This window comes from Pelecanus crispus, chromosome 1 (genome assembly GCF_030463565.1).
Source record: "Pelecanus crispus isolate bPelCri1 chromosome 1, bPelCri1.pri, whole genome shotgun sequence".
Taxonomy (NCBI): Eukaryota; Metazoa; Chordata; class Aves; order Pelecaniformes; family Pelecanidae; genus Pelecanus; species Pelecanus crispus.
The window spans coordinates 145,738,044-145,763,889 of record NC_134643.1 but is presented as its reverse complement, the minus strand read 5'-3'; the positions used below and the strand labels follow the sequence as shown (position 1 = coordinate 145,763,889).

General features: G+C 36.8%; 1 protein-coding gene across 1 annotated transcript; it reads right to left on the bottom strand.

Annotated features, from left to right (window-relative positions):
• Nucleotides 1–1,475: 1,475 nt before the first annotated feature.
• PNPLA4 (patatin like domain 4, phospholipase and triacylglycerol lipase) lies at nt 1,476–24,237 on the bottom strand. Its single transcript, XM_009485182.2, has 8 exons — nt 23,938–24,237; nt 23,054–23,180; nt 17,177–17,361; nt 13,097–13,191; nt 12,794–12,929; nt 9,299–9,364; nt 3,576–3,728; nt 1,476–1,607 (listed from the first exon to the last, which is right to left on the bottom strand). The coding sequence occupies exons 1-8, from the start codon at nt 24,094–24,096 to the stop codon at nt 1,476–1,478; spliced, it is 1,053 nt and encodes a 350-aa protein (XP_009483457.1). The 5' UTR covers nt 24,097–24,237.
• Between the last annotated feature and the right edge of the window lie 1,609 nt (nt 24,238–25,846).

Here is a 25,846-nt window from a genome sequence, read left to right as displayed (position 1 = left end):
TTCTATTCACGCCAAAAGTTATGCTGTGTATAAACAGGTATGGAAGTGAGCCAGGCACAGGTGCCCTGGTAGCACAAAGGTAACTTATTTCAGTTTTACATGTAAAAATGCTGTCATATGGATCTGGAAATCTTGCAAGCTATCCCGTTTTCACTGTATACAGAACCTCATGCGTTTAGAAAGAGTTGCTGTTCTAAAATGAAAGTAAGGTGCTTTACATCAACATTTTTTTTTTATTTCTTCCGTTATTAAAAACAGCAATAAAAGAATTCAATCCCTACCACATGAATCCTAATCTGATGCAATCTACATATCAATACAGATCTGGTGGCTATGTGCTGAAGAAGCTTTCAAACAGCTATAGCAGATCTTTTTTTTTTTAATGTTATTTCCCACCTCCCCAGATTTTCTATTGGTTTGGGGGAATTCTGTAATTTCATACCTGTTTAATTCAATCTCCAATTTTTTTTTAATTATTATTTTAGTATTAAGAAATAAACTTAAAAACACACTTAAAAACCTAACACTGTTTTCTTTTAAATAAACAGTTGTGGATTTTAGGATTTAGGCATTAAGACTGAAAATCCTGAACTTGCACTTAAAGTAGTCAATGCAAGGTGAATGGTACAAGAACAAGATACGTGTGTCTGAGTTCGTTACCTGCTGACTTACTTCAACTTCTCACCAACAGACTGGTTTTTTACAGATATTCAGGTTGTTACAGTATTCCAAGAAATTTATAAATGAGTTCTGGACAAAAGTTTCAAGAAAATATATTTATTCAATTTTAGCAGAGGAAGAAAATGTAATAAATATAACAATTTCTTACACCCTTCTTTACAAGATATTTTTACGTTCACACATCACACTTCTGTTACAAATTTCAACGAGTATTTCAAATTTTAAAAGACCACATTCACTGAAAAAGGCAAGAACTTTTAAAGTTGAAAAATACACATATCAAAGAGTGCAAATGTTTTCTTTCTCGTGGCTAGTGCTAAGTGTTCCAAGTCCTTTAGAATACTGCAAGATATGTATTAGATCAGCAATATTGCCAGCATCCAATTAGCAGGTGCAACTATTACATTACCTGAACAATAAAGATTGTAATTTTTCATGGTACAACCTTGATTTGTTTCTCAAATAACATGAAAAAAGACTTTCAAATTTCTGCAGTTATGACAACACCAGTTTTTTTACAAATCCCACACTCAAGTCCTCAGCTGAGGCAAAATGGATCTAAGCTTGAACCTCCTCAGAACAAGGTAACTACCAGGCAAGTACAATTCCCATTCTGACACGTTTATACAGTTCTTCAGAGTGCAACTGATACTTTCTTGACAGAAGCAGATGCAATTCCATTGGGATTTTTATTTCCATAAACTGGAATTAGGACAGCAATCCCTTAGATTCTGTAGGATGCCTGCAGCTGTGTTTTAACAGCTATCAGGTTTTGTTAATTTTCTACGTACCATCTATTCAAACCAGTTTTCTTTCAGTAAAAAATGTACAGCATCATCAAATCCATTTTGGTACAACAATTCCATTTTCTCCTGGTTTGGTGGGAACAAAGCTTGATTAAGTCTTACTAGGTTGGCCAGAGACAGCTGCAACAGAGCGAGAAGCTATAAATTAGTTTATTAAAGCAACTTATCTAGACTTGACTTTGTTGCTGTCTGTTTTGTCATCTGTTTCATGTAGCATATGTAAAAACAAAAGACCAGCATGGCTATGTCTACACTAGTAAATTAACCATGTCCAGGTACACTGCTGAGCACCAAGACAAACTGGCACAAACGGTCTGCATATATACTACTAAACTCACAGCCTCCAAGACAGACTGCCTGTAAGACTGCCCAAAGTTTCTGAAACATTTTAACTTCAGAAACATTCCCAGAACTGCCTGGCAGAGTGGTAGCTGGCAGATGCTAAGCTTGTGCAAGGAAATATTTTGACAGCTTGCTAGTGCAAACAGCCACATTCTTGGGAACATTCCCTGGCAACGTTTAACACGTGAGTATAAATATAGCTTGTGTTACCAACAAATTAAGAACTACTCAGCATCTCAAGTGGTCACTTTGATGGTGTAGAGAGATTTCAGAACTCTATACTTGAATAAAGACATTATTAAATTGTTCACAACAAAATTAAAAATATAATTAGATTTAATAAAGTTCTGAACACTTAATCTACATGATTAATACTTTAGCCACCTACTTTATTATACACAATTTTGAAAAACAATATCAAAATCATCTTCATTATTTGAAGTAAGCAATTATTCAAATTGACACTAATAGATGCATGAGGTTTAAAGAGACAGAAAACTATTCACATTCTAATCCAGATAAAATGAAGATATACAACTCTTCGTTTTATGGAGATTACAATATTGCTGAAAAAAAATTATTCTTAGTTCACATTTTTACAGCTCTAAAAGCTAAGGGTGCTTCAAATGGAATAGTTTAAAATGTTGCCAGAGATTCTACACAAGTCTGCACTTGTAGGACCCCAGAAGACCTGTAACTCTGCAATTAATTTTCTGTCTCTAAACTGATCACCAGCTCATTCTTCCTCCTCTAGATGCACTAGATATTAGACAAAAATCACAATCAAGAAATATACAGTAAGCGATTGCATACCTTTTCAATATATATGAAATCCATAATCTCATGCTTTATGATCATTTACCAAGTACTATGACTAAAATCTCTCTGTGTAACATTATAAAGATTCAGAAATAGGACCAATTTAGGATTACGTTACTCAAATTAGAAAACATATTAAGAACTGTCTAAAAGAAACTTTTAAAAACAAAGTACCAGTTATTGCTAATCTTTATTTCTTCTTTCTAATGGAGTTTTGTTGACAGCTAGGTCTACTGCTATTCAATATTTTCTTTCATCATGTCAAAGGAAGCAATACTGTGCTTAAAGTTTGTGAGACAGAGCTTGCAAAGACAGAAGTGTCAACGATGAAAAGGAGGCCATAAAAATCAGTCTTAGCCTATATTTCAATATACAGAAATGTTTCTGTAACACCTAACAAAATAACTTATGGAAAAATGTGGTTACAAACGTTCAAAATCTTAACACGAGCTCTCTCAAGCAATGAGGTGACAAGTCACTGTATACCATTTGGAATGTATGACAAACTTGTATTTTAAATTCAGTCAGAGCAGCCGATTTTAATAAGTATGAAGGGATATTCTGCTGTTTCCCTCTCCTGAGGTATTCTACAGAAGTCATCTTTTTTTTTTTTCCTATGAACACTCTTGCCTAGCCAGACAGATGATACTTAAAGCAAACCTAGATTATTTACATATAAAAGACTGTGATAATTTGCTCTATTTTGTATTAGATCAATGCTTTTCAACCTTTATGACAAAATTTATTCTACATTTTCCTTCCCTTGTGTTTAAGAAAAAGTTTACACTCCATTTGCAAAACAGAAAATGCCGAAACATTACGTAAGTTGATCTATACATAGAAAATAAACACTTAAAAATAAGCAGAACCTTAACTGCTCAACTACCTTTTCTTCTTCTGAAGTTATTTAATAAACAAGCAACTCACCATTATATCTTGTTTTGCAAATTTAACATAAAGATCCACACGTCCTTTATCTTGTGGACAGATATCTAATCGACCGCTGAAAGGAGAAATCGTCACAGTTCTTCCAACAGGCAAGATAGGAAGGCCATTGGTAAGGCCACCATCAACCCACTTCTATTAGAAAACAAAAATATTTTCAAAGTAACCTTAGTACAGTATGTTCGTAACTGAATACTTCATCCTTCCTGTCCCTGCCTCCTCTACGCCACCCTCAAGAAAACTTGCAGGTTTCCTTCTCAGAATACCATGAATTAGCTTGAGTATGAGGCATAAAAATCAAGGAACTGACAATGTACACACAGTGTTTAATCAATGAGCATTTGACATAATGTGTAAATATGTGTGTAATATATTTATCAAGCTATTGATATGGCTTTCTAGTTGATCTAACAACAAAATGCCCCATAGAATTTTTCTCAACACATACATGAAAAGATAAGATTGTTAACCATATCAGATAAAGTATAATCCTCTAAAACATTACTCTGAGTCAAATTAGGAGCTGGACAATCTGCATGTGCAGGTAAACTGACTTCCCAAGCTAAACCAAATGTGACTTTTCTCTTATTCCAGAGCCTCGTGTCTTCTTACATATACAACACAAGACAGCAATAGCTGGAAAGTGGAGGGTAAAGGTGGGAAGGAGCTGAACAACTACGGCACATAAGAGGGAGCAGACATCAAGTCTGCTACAGGAGTTGAGTATGGGAAAGAATGAGGAAGAAAAAACAAAAGCAACCGATTAATTTCTTGCAGAGCCCCACATATTTCTTGGTTCTAAAGGCAGTCTAGGGGCACAAGCCTGATCTTCACAGGGACCATAGCCAAATTCCATCCCAGTATAAGCAGGGACAGCTATGACATCTCTTTCCAATATGTTTTATACATTCATATTTCTTACTGTGCTTATATGCATAACCCAAAACTCAACACCAGTCTACTGGCTAGATGCATTCACTGACATCATACATAAGGTCTGGTGATCAGATGCATCTCACCGAATTTATGTATCTACAGCCAAATTAGTCATTCTACACTTCCTTTATCGTCAAGGGAGAGAAAACACTTCTAGCACATGATCCACCTTATCCTAAAGTAGGCATTTACATCTGATTTGAATTGTGCTGAAAAAGTACTTTCTTCTCCACTAATTATAAAGGAAACATACATTAACTTTGTAAGATGTAGACTACTGCAGACAGCTAAAGCTAGTCAAGTTGAAATGCTGATTATAAGACTCCAGTGTTTCTTAAGGGTTTGACCTGCCCAAAGATAAACTGAGTACTTCAGGAGATCAGCTTCAAGTTTCATTAACACACAACACTACAAATGGCAAATGGTACCAGTACTCTTTAGCACCAGTCCTCTTTAGCACCAGTCAGGCAGGAGACTGCTCTTCTGCCTATAGGTGATACTATATGTGACCATTATGAAACAGCAAAATTACTGAAAATGCCACAGGAATTTAGTCACAAAATTAAAAAAAAAGATCTCCCACAAAAAGTATACTATTGGGAAGCTGTTTATGACATCTAAATTAAACTTGTCTTCAAACTGTTGGCAAAACACTAGCTTTCAATGCAGTGACTGCTATACAGGAAGCATTATCTCAGGTTACAGTGTTTGTTTTTCAGAAGCCCCTGAGATTCTCTGAGGTCTGTCACTTGGTTGTATAGATCCCTCTCAGCTGTGTCATTTACCCTCACTGAAAGCAAAACTCCCTTTAATTCTATAGGTATAGATTTCTCCCAGTGCCACATTTGAGTTCATGCAACCAAAAGACTTTGTTGTCACTTGCCCCTCCTTCCACTGTCAACTCTCATATCTGACAATATACAGATTTGCTCTTTTAGACATGGATATATAGCAAGCACCATTTGGGGGGGGGAGAGGTTGCTTTGTCCCTCCACCCTGCCCCCTTCTTCACTTTCTCAGATGGAATTTGCCATTTCACACTTCTTTAAGCTCCTGAGCTTAAAATATAAGCTAGAAATACTCACATTCAATAGCCTCTATAGACCTTCTCACCCTATTACTTCATAACATGCTTTAGAGCTTGCCTCTTGACATTGGCTCTTGATGTCAGTACCCACAAACCACCATTGAATTCCTTCACTTTCCACAAAAATCATATTTCTCAATGCTTAGGATTAAGACTGATTTGCCTTAGAAAAGGAGATAAAAAAAAAATTTCCAAAGCCATTTAAAGCTATCTTTCAGACTTCTCAAACTCTATTACACAACTGTTGCAATAACTGTGAGCAAAGCTGCAACATACCTTTACATTTCTAACACCAAGGCTTTTTTTTCTGTGTGTCTATAAATAGTCATTTATTATTGATTTATATGCAATGTTCCTTGGAGTACTAAGCGGCTTTTTGTTGCAATTCCTACAGTGACAAGAACAGTGGAGTCCCTGTCTAAGCCAAGTCAAAGACACCATAACAGACGACATTAACAATGTCTTTCACAAGTCTCGCTTAGTACTTTTACCACTTAAAAAGTTCTCCCACTTTTAAAAATTCTGATTATTTAGGTTTTTTCCTCTCTCCTCTTATGTAACTTCAGTATTTATTCAAAAGTCAAAATATTTACCAAGGCAAGGGCAATACTTTTCATTAAGCACTATCTTTTGTAGATTCTGTTACTCCTGGCTGACATGCCCTCTGTCATTTTATTTTCTTTCAAACATTTGGGAGAAACTGCTTCTTGGTCAAAAATATTTCGGCTTCACAGTCCCTCATGTTACATAGTTAAAATGAAACATTTATATGCTGCAAATAAAGAGATATAATCCCCCAGATTATTTTAATTCCATTGAATTGAAAAATGCTTCTTAGCTGATAAGGCAAATTCCTGGTAACTTCTGAATTAGTTTATTTTTTGTAAGTAGAGTGCAAAGACAGAGAAAGTTCTAAAATAATGTGCAATGAAAACCAAACCAGACAATGAAATTAAGGATGTGGGGTAGACCTAACAAGAATCTACTCATTTACCAGTAGACGGTTTTTACAAAGCTGTTCTGTAAGAACTACAGTGACACAAACTACAGCCTCATCATCAGATACAGTCAACTCAATCATCTGCGGATCTTTATCTGTCTTAAAGATTAAACTTGCCAGAGATTCAGAGGACACCAAACCAACTCAAAAAAAGATAATTTTACATGGAGCAAGTATGCCCTGCTGTTACGGGAAGACTAGTCCAGGGACACCTTAAATACCCAACCCAGGTAAAAAAGCTAGTTGAGGCCATTAACAGACTATAAATTCTCAGATGTTATTTTACATTCCCCTTTCCTTCAGATTATTTTTAGGCTCACCAAACCAGAAGAAAAGATACTATGAACAGACTGACATTATGCCTATGCTACCATGCAATTCAGCTTATTTACCCCGAAAGTCTAGCCTCCAAGCATGCATACTTACAGGTATGCTAGCTAATTCCAGTGTGAGCCAAATACTTTCCAAAAAGCAACAGATTTGGCTATTTTCTGATACTATTCCAGCAAAACTGCACCATACTCCCTCATGTATCATGCAACATGTACCTCAGATAACATACTGAAATACATTTCAAAAACACTCCCAGATGACCTAGTGATATAGTGATATGTATGCAAGTGACATATGTAGCCCAGAGAAGATCCAGACCAACTGTTCTGAAGCACAGATAAGACTTGAGCAGCTAGCAGGGAGTAAGCTCAATTCCATGCTGCCACGGACCATACGGCCTAAGGAATTTACTCCCTGAAAATAGTGTAAATGCAGACAGACAGAAGTTTGGTCTATTACAGTAAAGCTTTCAGGGAACTTGGAATATGATGCTAATACGATAGGTGGCCTCGGAGAGCCAAACCAATATCTAGTCCATCTTGCTGACTTCGGTGCTTACCATGTCTGGATCATGAGGTTACATGCCATGTATCTGGCTCTACACTGCATGCTTTAGGGCCCCTATTACCCACCCACATATCCTCATTACCCACTACGCCAAGCCATGGAAATACTATTGCAATAGAAATCCTACAGTCTTTGCTCTCACCCTGCTCTAAGTGTTTTGGACTAAAGAATGGAAGTCACATTCATTTATGGGCAACAATTTTCTCAAACACCAAAAACCTCTCCAAACCACAAATTCACTTTACAGAGTATGAGAAAAGTCAGTGCAGACATGCAGAACTAATCATTCCAAAAAATAACAATAAACGAAAGCAACCTTCTTCTCAGAAACTGCCTTTTCTGAATCTCACTTAAAGAGAGTAGTAAGAAGCTTTGGGAACGACAACAAGCTTTCAGGTAAGAGAAGAACCACATTCCGTGAAACATTCCTTGATTTCACTTCTGAATTCAAAAAAATAAAGTTGGACAGAAACGAGAACTGTCCACTAAGAAGCCGCTGCAGGTGTTTCAGTAAATACTACAATACTCAGGCAAATCATAATTGCAGTGTTCATCCAGCAAAATGCGTTTTAAATAAGTTGTGGACAAAACTCTAAGCCAACTTTTCACTTTCTTAATTGAAAGAACACAAGAAATTTAACAAAGACACTTCCTTCCCTTTAACTAATGGCAGAATGAACCTAAAACAACGCTGCATGCCCCTTCAGCTCCACAAGCAACATATAAAAAGACTCCAATCAGCAAAATTTCAAGACCCTGGGAAGCTGCAAGCAGTCTCCATTTAACACAAGCAGTCAGGCAATACTGATTTAAACCCTTCAAACATTTTAGCTGGTATGTATTGCTGTATACATAATTCTAAAGCTGACAAGCTTTCTGACATAACAAACTCCAACTCCCTGTTGCTAGAGACAAATGCATATGGTTTTGTGGGTTTTTTTTGGCAAGGTGACTGTGAGGATCGGATCATAGGTGTTCTAAAGGCACCATTTGAATGCGTATGAGGAAATAAAGGAAAGAGTATCATGTAGTATTTCTCAGAAAGAAAAAATGTCTATTTGCATGCTTCTAGTAATTACAAACAGACTAAACAGTCAAAATTATATAAATATATGAATATTTTAAGAATAAGAAAGACAAAAAAGTTCCTGAAGCTAAACCAAGAACAGGCAACCGTGAAAAGGTTTTCTTATAGTAGTGTACACCTCTGAAAACTGCATAGCCGTGTGCTATAGGGGAAAAAAAAAGTTTACTCTTTAATGTTTGTCCAGGGGTAAGAGATTTGAAGGTGCCTGGTAAGCATGTTCTCATGTTCTGTACAGAATTACAACACATACGTAGACACACACAGGTACTCCACCAGTGTCCAAGCTGCCAAGATCTCCCTTATCATTCCTTCTATTAAACAGAAAAGCAGAATGGTGGTCCCTTTAATTGCAAAAAATATTTTAGAGTTGGTAACACAGCTTGTCATGAGGAGCATCTTTACTACAAGAAGCTGCTTGTCATGGTAAGCATTAGACATTATCTTTAGCAAACAGCTTCATGCTACAGGGATCATTTCAGTCTCAGCACCCACAATTTTTGAAACAACACATGAACAGACTCATGTCATCTTTCATGGTGTTAATCTACAGTATCAACAGAAACAGTAACTATTCTACAAAACACAGTACTGTAATTCCCACTCACCCTTCCCCCAAGATCAAATAATTACATCATAAATGAAGAATACTCTTACAAAAAAATAAAAGTTGATAGTTAAACGTAATGAAAAATTACCTCTCCTTTATATTCCATGGGCTTAATTCCTGCATATACTGGTACAAAACTACTTGCTAGCAGGACCTAGACAAAAGAAAGAAGAGAGAACAGAAGTGAACAAAAGGTAACAAAGTAATTCTGAGCCAATACATATTTTCATACATATTTATCTGTATTAAATAATATAACAGTAACCAGTTAATATATTAGTTTTTCATAAAACCACTGTCATCTCAAAATGTCTTCTTGTTGTGGTATGTCAAAATGTGATTAAAACTGTTCAGTAGGGTTTGGGGTTTTTTTATGATTTAACAGTGACAACCCTCAAAACAAAGTATCACAAATTAACTCATTGATTAATGTGATTCTAAACCAGTATGAACTTAGTCTTACACAATGTGAAGTAAATCTGTGATTTTGCAGAAACTAAGTATGTATATGCTGAAAAAAATACCATAAGAGTATTGTCAAAGAAGCAGCTGACCCCAACCATTCTGCTGGCATGTAAATATAGTGTTTACTCTTCTAATAAATCTGATTTTCTAAGAATTAAAAATTTCCAAAATACTACAAACAGCCTGAAATTAAAATGTGTATCTTTATCCTTATCAATACTTTGCATTTAATACATTCAAGTATTAACAAATTACTACTTATCCTATTGCAAGCCTACATTGCTGTCTACAGCAGTTCTCAATTTCTATTTTTTTTTTTAGACCAGGACACCTCTTCTGTCATGTACAGATGTGCACACACACATACCTTTCTATCCACTCATAGTAATATCTATGAGTGTGTGTGTGTGTGTGTGTGTATCTCTACACCCATGCATTCACCCATATCTGCAATTAGTATACAGCATTTCAAAGAGAAGGGGTAGATGTGTGGATGAAGTGCAGTATGTCAGAAATTTTCACATAGCTAAATGTGCTTGCATGGTAGCATGAGAAACAAATCTGGGGAACAGAAGCAAGTTACAGACTGGAGCATATACTACATGAAAGATGATCAGGTGCAAAAAAACTCACGGAGATTACGGAAGAAAATGCCTGAGCTTTTCTTGGTGGAATTAAATTTATTTTTACAATACATTAAACTACTTTCAGTATTAAACACCCCTCCTCCCCTAACAAGTTATAATTAAGACTCTATATGAAGTCTTTAACTTCCACTTTGAGAACTCTTTTCTGGCCTTTTTCTCTTCCCAGTGATCTAAAGCACCACAGCTTTGTCTGAGCTCAGATAAAAAGGCTTTCTCTTCTTATTTTCCAAATATGAAATTGTAGCTATTTCACTAACAGACAGGCCTTTCCCTCACAAAAGCGTAAGATAAGGTCCCCCTTGAAACCGCTACTCTCCAGATTTTCAAAAGTGACATCCTGCAGGGTTCCCAAGTTCCCAACGTCATCAGCTTCTTCCCCTGCCCAACTCCCTTTCTCCTCTCTCCTTCAACTCCATCTCAGTAACTTTGGCCCTTCTAAACCAAGAGAAATGGGAACAAAAGGTTTAGTGAAGGAAAAAGAGTCAAAACCAGGTGACCCCTGCAGAGTGTGAATTCTTTTCAAGACGACTGAAGAAAGCAGTTGGCCTTCCTTATGAAGTCACTTAGATCTCAAGAGTGAGGCAAGGAAGGACAAGTTTGAAGAACTAACGCTTGCAGTATTTCCTTACCACTAACAGACCAGCGTGGACTCCTATTCACTGTTCCCACCTTTCCAAACTCAATACAACAGTGTTCTGTGCCCTGCTCCCTCACAAACATACAAATCATGCCTCTCTTCTCCCTCACCTCCAGTTTAAGAACCGCAAGTCTAGGAATGCTGGTACATGATGATTGCCTTCACATATGTAAAGACTATTTCAAAACTGGGAGATTATTAACTGCCTTTCCATGTCCACTGGGAACAGTAAAAGAAAATAAAAGCTTAAAACTGTAGCAACATATATTCAGTTTAGCCATTATGAAAAACTTTGGAACCATGAAACTTGTTAAGCATTGAAACCAACTGCATATGGAAGTTGAAAGATTTCTGGCAGAGGGTAGGGAAATCTTGCTGTTATAAACCACCATTTGCCCAGCATTGTCTTTATCCATGCCTCGGATATAGTAGATCATGTCTAGGAAAGGCATAATACGATGATATAACCTAACAAGCTCTACCCTCCATGCTACCAGGGCAGCCATCAATGTTCAGACTGTTGTATGAGTGATACATGGATAGCTGAAGGCATGCACAACAACATGTATGACGATGCACTGAAAGAACAGACAATATGAATGTATTCCAATGAGTGATTATTTGGAATTTGATTACTGTTATTCCAACCCATTCCACTGCTAGCATATGGAACAAAAGAACAGAACAGAAATGGTTAAGTCAATGAAGGACCTACTGAAATACTAATAAAATATACGTATTTCCAAGGTCGCCTTGAAGCTTTTAATTGCCTTCAGGTTGGAAGATTTCACTGAAAAATCCATAAACTTACAGAATAATAATCTTCATGCTTGTCACTGCTGGCTACCATAGCTAGAAATAACACTGCATAATTTGAGATAAACTTTTTGGCATAATTATCTTTGCATGACGAAGTACTACAAATTTTGAGAACTGGTTGACCGTGTAGAATATAACAGGGTCAAGATTTTTAAAAATGATGCCTTTAAAGCAAACTTCCAATGCATACTTTGAGATTTTGTTAACAAGCGTCATTATTTTTGTTTAAGTGTTAATTATAAGGGATCTCTTATTTAATCTAAGCATCCACAAGGACAGGGAAAGAGGGAATTCCTTCTCATTCTATTTCCTCCTTTATTCTGCTATATCTTATGATGTCCTCCACTAAGAAATAATCAATTACTAGAAAGAACATTTGCTTTACATGCACCTGAATTCATCCTACTGTTTCATATCAGCTTATGTATACAACCCTGATCCAAATTTTAAAAGTGGCATTCAAAAGAAAAGAGATGGGCAGTAAAACATAAGCTTTCCAGCAACAGTTAAATTACAGTTTATATATGGTACTTAACATTATATTATATCTATTCCCCACAAGGACATATAGAAAGTGTTGGATTTTTTTTTTTAAAGACAGGAACTTTCTTTTCTTTACTTTCTTTTGTGATGAAACATAATGTAAATGGTACTAGTGAAGTAAGAGATACAAAGCGACTCAGAGAATTATCACAAAATTTGGAGATCCTCTATTTTATTCTCATCTGCTGTAACTATTAGTTACCCTGTTACTTTTTTTAAACAGACTTTGCTTACAAGGTAGTACTTTAAAAACAGATGAAGCAAACACACACAAAAATAAATTTTAGCAAAATTTGTGAAACTGCAGGATCAAATACTGCTTCCATTGTTTATGTTATGGTTGTAGCACCACTGATAGTACAAGTGATTACTTGAGTAAAACAGTGATTTATTGTACAGCTAACAACATACTTCTAATCCTTGAAGAAACTCAAGCATTTTTATTTAAAGCAGTAATATTCAATTTCATTACCTTAATGAGGTCCTCCCTGGATGCAAAACTTGAAACCAAGTGATTTTCCCCAGTTTTGGCGTTAGTGACTGACACATAGAGCCGGTTCTCAGCTCTCTCATGAGCATTAGAGGGAAGAATAGACTCTATGCCTTCTCTAGAGCAAAGAAAATGCTAAACATTATTCACCATCATTATTTAAAAACCTTGGAAATTTGTTAAGGGTGAAAGAGTGCTGAGCTTCCCCAAAATTATGCACACTCTCCATTTTCATTTAGAGAGCTTCACATAAAAATGATCTTATAAATGCATTAAGATAGGTACCTAAGTGTTTTCATAAAATCATAACCAGGCGTTACAGCACCAAAGTCCAATTTTCTAACTTCCTCGGCAAATCCATAGGCAAACTGCTTACATTTCTGCAAATTAAAATATTCACCATTAAGGATGTTTTAGTTATGGGAAGTATGTTCAACTGTGGTACCTAAAACATACTAGTGGCTAAAGCTTTAATTAAGAGAGCTATAAGATCGGACTAAAATATTTTCCCATATGTGCTTAGTTTGTAACCAGGTATGCATAACAAAATGTTTATCCTTTTATAAGAAATAATTTGTAAGAAAACAACATCCCTAATTAAATAATAATAAACTCATAAGAATACCGCTTTAACAATCAAGCAAAGTTCAAGGCCTTTTTTCTATGTATCACCACAGGTAAATAATCAGTTCTCTGAAACATGTCATTACAAGAACACTCATTTATATTTCAAGTGTAAAGCCACCTTTTATTTTAAAGACTACTTCAGTACTAAAACCACACACAAGTACCTTAAGATGCCTATAAGAATTTAAAAAATAACAATTATTGCAATTTCTTCTCACTAATGCAAAAACCATGCTACTAACAAATACACATATTTAATGAATAAAATATTATGGGAGTATTCAATGAATGGAATACTACAATGGAAGACAAAGGAAGAAAAGACAACTGCAGAAAACCAGACAACAGATTCCACTGCACAGAGAACCTCTTTTACGCAAGCTGAAATGCCTAGCATTAATGACTGCAGAAAAACAGCTTGAAGTGTGAGCCATAAGATCTCCAAAAGGAGAAAAAAGGAATAGGTAGCATTTCCTTTTTAGCAAAACGATTCTGTAACAATGAATTATCATTCTGAATGCTTAAGACTCACTATTTAGCATTTGTATTCCTTTTTTTATCTTTTCATGCAGACTTCTCTATGATTTTAGGGACTGGGGAAAAAACTAAATCCAATCTCATGCAACTTTCTGAAATTGGTATTTAATAAATACATTATACCCATACTCACCTACATAACCACGTTTACATAATAAAAGATCTGTCTATGGAAAGTTTGGGGTTCCTGGCCTATATTAGCTTCTTGCACAAAAAACAAGTATGTTGCTAGTAACAAAATAAATGATTGATGTGACTGGGGAAAGGGGAAAAAAAAATAAAGAGAGAAGCTAATGTGTCCTATTGAGGAGGACGGTACAGGATTTAATAGAAGGAAAAGGAAAGAGCTGGGGTGAGGATTACTATGAGATCAGGAGCAAGCTGGTTGGAGCAGTTTAACTTCCTCAAGTAACTTGTATGACAGAGCACTCACCTAAGTGAAATACAGAAACGTAGTTCTTGCATCCACTTTCTCTATATGGCCTTCGAATATATGTATCAAGAAAGTTCATTAAAAGATCCATACCTCTTAAAGCAACAAGCGCTGTAAAGATTTGTGCTAATTCATTTCACATAGGTTAGATTTGCACCTTCATCCTAGGAGGTAGGTGCCATTGCCAGTTCCAAGCCAATTAAAATATATTAAATTAGTTACATGTAGAATAAATTCAAGACTTGGTACATTAGGCACTTAGGCTTTTGTAGTCAATCAGCTGGAAAGGGCCATATTCAGAACACCTCTCTCTCTAAATAGAGAAGAAACCCACAAACCCTACATAGAAGCACCTCAGAATTACTATATTTAGATCTAAGATGCTTTAATAAAAGTGACAGGGAGCTAAGAGTAATAGGGAGCTGGATGAATCCAAACCTAGGTGAATGACAGAAAACTACTTTCCATACTACAAGTACTAAGAATAGACCACATAATTCTTGCTGCCAAAAGGGAATTTCTTACAGCTACAAATTGTTTATAGTGCTAGAAGCTTTAAACAATACATCTAAATTTTAAATAGTGACTGAGGACATGTTTAGAAATTGTAACTACTTGTACTGAGTTACGAAAACTTGACATCTAACATGATCAAGGTACTTTTGAAATAAATAGGTACTTATATATAATTCTATAAGCCTCCCTAGAATTTTCAAGTCCCATGCCTTTTCAACAGTGACAAAAATCCAAGATATGACTGAAAAACATTTTCAAACTGTCATGTTAGAATAGCAACAGTCAAAACAAGAAATCCACAATGTTACATTCTCTCCAAGATAAGGAAAGGTTGTATTAGAGCTTTGAGACTAAGAGATGGAGAAAGTCCTAATTATAGCTTGTCTAACATAGCCATCTCTGGGGAGAGGACTAAAAAAGAAAAAAATAATTAACTGATATAAGAGTTATATTTGTGGATATAAAATATTTCAAGTTAGAAATGTAATAAAGGTAATAATAAAATTATCCTGATATGAAAAGTTAATGCTATTCAGTACCCAACACTGACTTCACTTAAATACCATAAGAATTAGGAATAATTGTTCCCCCAACAAAACCAGCCAAATTTCCATTTAAACTATATAAAAGAATGACTAAAAAGTAAATAATAATAAAAAAAGGACTAAAAAGTTCATGAAACATTCTTCAGTTGACATATTTTCAAGGAAAAAAACCATCAGACTCAATGTAATATAGGCTTAGTTTCCACAAACATAAAAAAATAAAAACTCTTCTAATACTTTTACTTAGAGAGATTTTTGTAAGTTGGACCAGGCTGGGAACAAATGCTCATACCCCAAGCCTAGAACAAGCAGAAAAATTTCCTTGGGCTAAGAAAAGGCTAGCTGCTATGCTCACCACATAGGATACTAAAGTCAGAGGTATGCATTATACCAGGCAAACTTGAACTGAACTACTAATCAGAGGCTACAGTAAAGGAGTGACACCAGAACAGAACACAAGTAATGTTCTCTTCACAACAGAGTGGAACTTTCCTAATACCAAATCATATAAAGAATGCACCTGGGGCGTGGTGGGGTGGAAAGAGGCCAGGGAAAAACTTACTGCTGAAAGCAACAGAAGTACAGCTAACTGCAAGCTAAGTTCATATCATAGCAGAAACAAACAATGAACAGAAAGATCAGTGGCAAAGTGTGGTATTGGCTGGGACTATTGTTTGAATCAAATTCCGTAAAAGTTGTAACAAGCAAGGCCCAGAGAAAGGTACCCGATGCTCACTAGACTGAAACCTAAGTGTAATTAGAACAAAAATATAACAGCCTTCCCGCCCCCCCCCCCCCCCCGCCAATAATGGTGTTTATTATAATTCAGAACACCAAAGAAATATTAACATTTTGGCAAGGCTTAGTCCTATACATATATGAAGGCAAAGTCACTACAGGCACTTCAGGAGGGCAAAGCAGCTTTAACTTAAGGGGAAACAAAGACCAGCTAATGCTCTCCCACAGAACCTGTACGAGTAGTCATTGAATACCACTTTGCTGTCTCTACATGACACCATATCCATGGTGAGAAAAGGGTGGCATCGCTGGAGAAAAAAAAAAAAAACCCAAACACACATGCAGCATGTCAGAACAGAACGCTGTGAGGGTGATCCTCCCTGGCATACAGTGGGGCTACTGCTGTTAAGTCATGAACTGTACTGAGCCTAAAGGAGGTGCACAAGCCACTTCCTGCGCTGCCTAATGGAGCACAGACAGAAAGGAAGAAATTTGAGCCAGTGATGTTCTTCGACTTTATGAAGATACAGTCCAGCTACCATTTTCATCTCCTTTCACAAAAGGATGAAAGGATGGTGCTATGCATTTGCTTAACAAAGCCCACCTCTAGCCAAGAAAACCATGATTAACTTTGTAATATACAGTGAATAAGTGCATATACATTTCAGTATATTAAAGCATATCTGGTTGCATACAACTCAACGTTCACACACATGAAATTTATATTTACATAGCTTAAAATATAAAGTCTGTCTGACAGACTTTTGTCACAAAGAAATATGTGCTTCATAAACATTTCTGCCCATGAGTCACAGATTTTGTTAATGAAAACACATATGGGAGTCCTGTTGTTTCACAAGAAGCAAAAAGAAAAAGAAGAACCAAAATATTCAAAAAAAACTAATGGTAGATGATTATATCAAAAATATCCTTTGAAAATGTCCTATACCTACAAGTTTATTAATTTACCTCTATATTTTCTGGTACTGCTAATAAGACAGTGGCAGCCAGTGATCCCGCAGAAGCTCCCGCAAAAGCTTTCACAACTTTCAGTAACTTCTTACCATGGCTGTAAAAAGCAGCTGCTGCCCCCAAGTGGTAAATACCCAGAAACCCACAAGCTGCAAATGACAGATTGATATGTTTCATTTTTGCTGTGGAAATAAAATTTCACAGTCAGAAAAAGGATCAGTTAATTTTATCTTATAATATACATCTATTCTTCTGGCATGGAACACATAATATAGTATATCTAGATAACAAAAGGCAGTTTATTTAAGAACAGTAAAAACTTTTTATTACCAAATACATCAAACAAGTAGCAGTTAGTTTAGCATCTCCAAAATTGAAAACAACTCTAAAATACTCCTTAGCACAAATCCCTTCTTCAATCAAGAAATATATATATCTATGTACAATGTAACTGCACATTTTCACCTAATTTGTCAAAGAAATACAAAATAAAAGTAGCTACTCAAAAGTGATAGAAGAATGCTCCTGTAGAGCTAACACTGTTAGCCACCTACAGTAAAAATCAAATTAATTACAAAACTGCTGGCTACTGTGTCATCACACTCCCCTTGCACACACAGTCTTGAAGCCAATATAATTCTCAATTATATTCTTGAACCCAATATAAAAGAAAGCATTTTTTCCTTCACCTTTGGAACTCATTTGCCTACTAGTATTATTAGTAATCATTAATAAACGAACTCTTAAAGTAATTTCTTATTTAGAAAAGAAAAACACACAACATATCATTGCTACTATTAAAATAAGAAGGAATAAAAAACAACCAAAGTAAAATACAAAGCACTAAATGTATGAAAACATACACACACGCTTGGAAGGTGTCAAGGATAGAATTCAAATGTAACAAAAAACACAAACAGGAAGCGTAAGTTCAGATCCTTACAAGTGATTTGTTTAAAAAAAAAAAAAGGCTTTAAATTTTATCAGCTTTTCTGTTTCTGCAAATAACTACTATTACGAGAGCAAGGTATTCCACAGATTATATTGTACAGATATACATGATATTGTACAGATTATCTTAGTATTGAATTAAAAACAAACTCCTAGTACATCTAGGTACACATAAATATGAATGGGACTTAAAAAAAATAAAGTCAGTATACTCAGGACTAGACTTGATTCTTCTGGTTCATAATGAGATATTTCTTTTGGAAATCATCTACAGGCACCGTGGTATCAGTTCTGATGAAGAGAGGCAAACATACAGAAACAGATTTTGGTTTAAGTTGCCTCTTCAGCTTGGAAATGGGAACAGCAGGTAAAATGAGGATAAGAAACGGCTTTCAAAACCACTAGATAAGAAGACACGCTAAACTCAACTGCTTTACCCATAACATGATTAAAATCAGACCACGGATGGGTCTAACTAGGTTTACTATTTTCCTTAAAAAAAAAAAAAAAAAACCCAACCAAAAACCAAAAGAGAGCATGCACATCTCATAGTGCCAGGGCATATTGTTTGGCACATCAGGCATGCTGCTAAAACACTACACTATCATAAGGTAGTTTATCAACTGTGCTTTACCCCCTTTACACTGGAAATGCTTGCATATCCACTTGTAAGTATGAATACCTGTAACTTGTATCTAACACATTTGTACTGATAGAAAGGATTTCAGGTTGACTCTTGCTGTGGCAATATGAGAGAAAGGCATTTGCAATGAAGCAAATGATAAATCGTGTTACTACTTTTAAAAAGAAAGGATCTTTTAATTTAAAGAAAAATCACTGTACTGCATAGAAGATAAAAAAAAAGTTTACTCAAGTTTTTACTGGGAAACAACAAACACAATTCTACTTCGAAGATTTTTTTTTTTAGTGGACTGGGAAAAAACTAAAATAGACTTTGAAGTATGATGCCATGATGTGCTTTCTTTCAGGCTAGTTACATTCTCAGTAGTTTAACCAACTGCTGCAGCTATTTCCATGCCTTCTGCAAATTAGGAGCAAAGATGCATCTGCATCATGGGCCACCCTGACAAAAAGGTGAAGCTGGTTAAAGCAAATGCATTATTAAGTAGGAAGAAAAGCATGCATGGAAGAATTAACTCCCGCTTTTGTCCAAAAGAGATTTCAGGCTCAAGACACTATTAATGTGAAACATTATATGAAATAAGGACAACGTTTATGTAGCTGATGTGTCAGAAAATAAACAAATGAAGTTAAGAGTTCACAAATCCCAAGAATTACATCTAAGGGACCTATGAAATGTACCTAAGAAACACAAGTGTAAAATAACAAGCTTATTTAAATAAAAACAAGCTTATGTACATGTATATATACACATCTTCTAAACCTTCTACAAGGCTCATCTACAAAGCATTCTAAAAGGTATCTCCTCCTCCTGGAAAATATTTAGATGTTCACAAATCAAAAGAAGATGAAAACTAAAGAGAGTATCTAAAGCATAGTTACAGCAAGAAATTTTAAAGGATTTTTTTTTAAAAAGAAAAAAAATCTCTACAAATGTAGAAGACAATCACACCTTCAACGTATAAAGAATTGGCTGGTATATCTTCTCTAAAGCGAGAACAGAAAAGGAGGTTATGTGAACTGAAGAGATTATTTGAATCTCAGTTCAAAACCTACTGAAAATACACTGACTAAAGTCAGATGTCCATGCCTTCTCTTACAAGGCTTCACGACGAAGTTTTATTTTCTTATATGAGCTTTAGTCCTATCTAATTATTAGTTATTGTGAGTAACCACTGTTCTCTTGTCTGGATACATGGCATTCACTCTTCGATGACAGTTAATTCATTAACACTTAGATCCCATACTTCTCTTCCTCCTTCTTCATTCCCCAACCCAAGAGACAGAGATTATTTAATGAGTCTTCAGATCAGTTTCTTGACTGACAAAAAGAATCAGTGAGAGACAAACATGCAAAAAGAAAAAAGAACACTAAGATTTCAAGTAAAGACATACCGTTAAAGAATGCTGCTAGTCTCACACTGTTAAGAGCAGACTAATTTCAAGTCTAAAAAGATGAAATGAATGCAATCCAAAAAGCAGTTAAAAACAAATACTTTTTTTGTTAAAAACAGAAGTACTTGATTCACTGGATTTGTATGGCATGCAATGCAGCAGTTTTACAGATTCCCCAAGAGAACTTCAAATCAAAAGTAGTGACAGCATGGCTGTGTTATCAAGCCACTACATTTTTATTAATTAGGGTCTGTTCCCAGGTCTACATTATGTATTTGTCACATATACATGAAATTTAAAAATACGTCAGTACAAACATTAATTGGCAGATGACATTCAGGTTCAAATGACAGATCCAGTGGTTACATGTAGCTGCATGACTGAGAAATGCGTTTTGCACATACATGTAACAACCCTACAAGTGGGTAAATAATGAAAGAAAAAAAAAAAATCATTGAATCATAGAATAATTCAGCAGGTCTCTTGCCCAACCTTCTGCTCAAAACAGGGTCAGCTATCAGATCAAATCAGGTTGCTCAGGGCTTTATCCAGTTGTTACTTGAAAAATCATGTAATATTTAGCTCCTAAGTGATAGCTAGTACCTGTTGCTGGGTGAAACAATCAGGTCTTCTTTCATTTGTTCACAATATTAAAACCAGTAGAGTATTGCAAATAATCAGCATTATGGAGAAGAATAAACAGAACATTAACATCTTCATTCAGCACTATGCATCTACCTGCGGGGAGGTGCTGTACATTGAATTGAAGGCCTCTTACAACAATCTGTAACAAAGCACTTAACCTACAAAGATGATACAGATAAATAAGAATTATGGTTCTATAAGGAACTATCTGCTTGACAGAGGCAGTTAAGCAATGTTGTTTCACTTTGCAAAAGAATCTCTCAGTAAGAGGAAAAGATAAGAAAGCATTCATTAATGTCCTGTAAAATCAGAAAAGCACGAAATAGGAAACCAAGACACTCACTTTTGTAAGAATATAAGCTTTCCTGTTTCTTTCGCATCTTGCAAATATATTATGGCAACACTTGATTTGCAAGTTAGAATGGTGTATTTCAGAGATAGTATGATTCAACAATGTCTTTTGCTTCGATGATCTGGTAGATCACTGCTTTTTTGATCACAAGAATAGTAGGGTTATAACAACTCCCAAGAAGACATACAGAGAAACTTAGTTAAGTCTACAGTATGACTATTCCCTCCCAATTTCTTACAGAGTACCAGAATAGGAGCACAGTCACATCTGGACACAGACAGCTTTTTCAGCTGCCTGAGCAAACAGCAGAAATCTTGCTATCTTAGAAATGGTTATGAAACACCTATTCCACAAGACTTCAGAACAAACACTCTCAGAGGGTTTAACATAAGTTCTGACTATTAATGATATTATTTCTTAACTCAAAGTTGTCATATTGGCATGCGCTAAGAAAAAAATTTCAATAAACCTTAAAAGATGCACAAGTACGTTTCAGCTAAACAGTGCACATGCCATAGAGATACAATGTAAAGAGGACATAGCAAATGCTTTTGCCGCTACTTTGCAAAAACATTGTCATCTTACATGATTGGCAAATTTCAAAATATAAAGATTCTAACTGGCTAAGGGGATAGGTATGCTTTTGTTGTCTACAAGAAAAAACAGAAGCATAAGTAAAGATAAGTACAAGAAGAAACTAGAAGGCCACTGGGGCTGTTTGATCTAATTACAGATAATGCAGGAGCATTCAGGAATAAACATAAACCTAAGAGTTCTATTTAACTGATTCTCACATCTGCAAAAAAATAAAAGAATTCACTGGTGATTAAAAATATACTGGGTGGTTGGCGGGCATTTCTGTTTACTCAGCAGTACCTCATCCATTTTTAATGCAAACCTACAAGAGAATGTATCTAAGGAGACAAACCTATACAGCAGAATTATGATATAGTACAATATAGCTTTTTCAGGACAGGTACTGTCTTCCTAATTGTCATGGACAAGAAATAGCACAACAGTTTCTCATACTGGTGTTTCCTGAGCAATATAATTATATAAACAGTATGCGATCTCAGTGTCTTAACCAGTCATAATTACCTCTGTGTCACCCATTTGTAAACAAAAGTGGAAAATGCCCAAAGCAACTGCCTAAAAAACCTTTACAAACAAAAATTAAATATACATAGAATGCAAGTGACCAAGCACCCTGAAGCACAGGAGCTAAAACGTATGATGCATAACAGCATATCTGAGGATTAGTTACTAGCTTGGAATGACAAAACAACCAAAGTTATGGAAAGAGCTGTTTAGCTAGGCAGCTTTGCTAAAATAAAGGTCATAATTGTAACTACTAATTTACCTGAATCAGAAATCACCACTCACACAGGAATGTTGGAATTGTTTTTTCACGTTTATAACAGAAAAAAAGTTCACTAGCATCACAGACCATTCGTAGCTTTCAGTGAATATTCAAGAAACTGATTCTCCCAATCAAAAATAGGCTCACACAAAACAATCCAACAGATTATACTCTACTTAAGAGTCACTACAGTTGCTAACAAGAGAATGGGAAAAAGTTTTGCATCTATCCATTCACATGGAATAAGCATTGTAAGAGTTTAATGAAGTTGAAGAAAAATAATAATAATAACAACACAAAATAGTCAGTACACAATCCAATTAGCCATTAAGACACTTAGGAAAGTCACATGAGTCTTTGCAAACTATAAAAATTGCGTAGAAGACCCTTAAAATTAAAAAATAAACACATCACATGATACAAAACTTTCACATTAAGAGTTTAGACCATCTTGATCATTACCACAAGATGTCTAGAAAGGACAGGGAAGGCTGACTTCTTAGGAATAGGGTGGCAAAAGCTTTAATACCTTCAAATGAATGTTGGCTTCCTCCACATACTCCACTGGGACTTTTTCCAGCAGCTATTTTAGTTCCCTCTGCCCTAGTAGCCATTCTTGTATCTACCACCGATCGTTTATCATCTACCTTGGAAACCTACAATCATACAGTCAAATACTAATATTTAAAAGAGGAACAACAGGCAAATATAAGATAAACATTATTTATCCTTAAACAGATTAATAAATTAAAATAGTTGTAAAACCATCTAGATTAATTTTTCAATTGCTTAGCCCCCCCTAAACTAGTTGAAACCACTATGTTCTAGTATTTATAAAGCACATGCAGCAATTTATATTTTAAAGATTAACTTAATTAGACATCTAGAAAAAGAAAAACATTGCCATTTGGAAGTGCCAAAGTCCAACATTAGCCTTAATTTTGTGTCCTTTCCCACTATTTTTGTTTATATCCACAGATTTTTTTTCTATAATCAAACTTTTATGTTTTTATCCTCCCTTTCCGATCCAATAAAAATTGACTTTTCCCCCCCTTTTTTGTGCAATATTACATTAGTAAAAAGTTTTCCAGAGAACTCTGGTCCTACTCTTCACTAAACAGCTGTCACTCTAACTAATAAGCCTGTCAGTTATCAAGCAGTATTCTCTGAAGTATAATTTGAAAAAAATTAGTATTTCTCCCCAGCTTAGAACTATCAGACACAAAAAGTTCATTCTCAAACACTGGCTCTCCCTCAAGTTCTTGCTGCCCGCCCCTTTACCTTGATAGGCATCTTCAATTCATAAATAAGGCTGCAAGATCAAAAGCTTAGCTCTGTACATTCTAAAAGAAATGATATTATCACTATACTGATGCATATCACTTATACCTAGAGCACCACAAAAACACTTACCTGGAATTCAACTCTGTTATGTGGCACTCTTATGTTGCAATAGTTTAGAATTCCAGTCCAGAACTGCTGACTTTTTGGAAACATGCAACTACACAATCTGCCTTCTTTCAACTGAAGCAACAGTATTTGAGCACTGCAAAGACTTTTAGCAGTCCACATTTTCTTAAAAGTGACCTCTGGATCCAGATGATGTGGCAACCTAACTAATACTCTCAGAATCTTTTTTTTACCATGGTGTTACAAAGGAAGTATCAATAGATGAGCATGGACACCGCAGAAGTACACAGCAGAAACTTTCTTTTAAACATAACCTGTTTAAAAACATTAAGGAGGGGGGGAAGAAAAAAAAGAGTAGCTAAAAGGTAGCTGCACATCAAAGCCCTGACACTGTAACAAGGCCCTTTTCACAACCCTCTCACGGTCACCTTTCAAGGGATCACGACCCAAAACACAGATGCGTTAACAGTTGATTCATTTGACAATGAAACGGTTCTAGGCAGAACTTTTGTTCTGTAGCTACTGTCTCTCCCACCAGCCTCCATCTGGCACTGTGTTGTTCACCACCAACCATAAAGTCCATTGCTCATTTCCAAAACAGGAAGGACTAAAACTGTTAATAATGCAAAGAACAAGTGAACAAACTGTCCCTTGTAATTAAAAACATGAATACACTGTTCCTTCTACCTCAGCGGAAAAACGTGCAAGGAGTGTTCCGGCGACTTCAAACCAACTGTTCACAAAGTGCTGATGTCGAGATCTTAGTAAGAAAAACTCCAGCATGCTGGCTGCTACAAGGCAAGCCTTGTAATCGATCATCTATGCTACAAGGGTATCGTAGGAGTGACACACAAGTCAAATGTAAGTCTGGTTTACATCTAGCAAGACTTTGACCATAAAGAATAACATATGGAAATGCACTTGTTCACATGAAAAGAAAAACAGGTTACTGCCCTGACTACCAGGGCAAACAAACCCAGTGTGATTCCGTGTAGGCAGGTCTCGGAGGTATACTACCAACTTCAAATTTAACCCAAAACAAGTAAGGAAGTTTCAGGTTTCATCTTGTGTGCCACGAGATGAGGCCCGCAAGGCAATTTGATTTTTCCTCCCTCTGCTTTGCTCAGTAAACAACCAGTATGAACAAGCAAAGCTGAGCTGAAACTGTGAGACAAAATTTGTACACGTAACAAACACAGTCAAGTGACAAGTGAAGCGCTCACAGCATTAAGAAAAGTCACTGCGTCTTCGGAACTAGCAAACGTGCGACAGAAGGGCGATGTTTTAGCGGGCCGCATCCCTTCCAATTTTAGGTTCAAGATAGCCGCCCCCCCCCATCTTTCCCCGTTTCCCTCCGCGCAGGCTCCTGCCTCACACCCCCCCGGGGTCCAACGCGGCCTAGGCCACACAGCGGCGGCGCCCTGCCCGTACCCCCCACCCCCGGCCCGGCTCCCCGGGCCGCGGAAGGGCGGCGCTTCCCTCGTTACGGGCCGCGGAGCCGCCTCCGGCGGGGAGCAGCCGAGGCCGCCGCCAGCTCGGGCCCAGCCGCCGCGGCCTGGCGCCAAAGCTCGCGAGACGCCCGGGGCTCCCCCGCCGCGCTACCTCCCCCGGCGGCGGCGGCAGCGGCGCGGCCTCGGTGCGCTGCGGCGCGGAGGGGGACGGGGGCGCCCGCGGAGCCGTGGGGGAGCGGCCTCTCCGCGGGGCGCAGCCCTCAAGGGGAGGCTGTCGCCGGGTGAGGTGGGCCCGCTCCCCCTCCGCCACCTGGGCGACAGGTGCTGGCTGCGCCGGCCAGCCGGCCTCCCTGCCTCCCTCCCTGCTTCCCTCCCTGCCTGCCTGGGCGGGCGGGCCGCCGCCTCCTCCTCCGGCCTCCCGAGGGACAAGGCCCGCGGGGTGTTTCTCCGCCCGCCTCACG

Bases quoted from the DNA above. Each gene is read 5' to 3' on its own strand.
- PNPLA4 (XM_009485182.2), bottom strand. From the start codon at position 24,096: ATGTGGACTGCTAAAAGTCTTTGCAGTGCTCAAATACTGTTGCTTCAG. The intron at 17,362-23,053 runs GTATTAAAGCTT...TTATTTCCACAG, and splicing joins AAGCCAACATTCATTTGAAG to CAAAAATGAAACATATCAAT. The intron at 1,608-3,575 runs GTGAGTTGCTTG...GCTCTGTTGCAG, and splicing joins TTGCAAAACAAGATATAATG to CTGTCTCTGGCCAACCTAGT.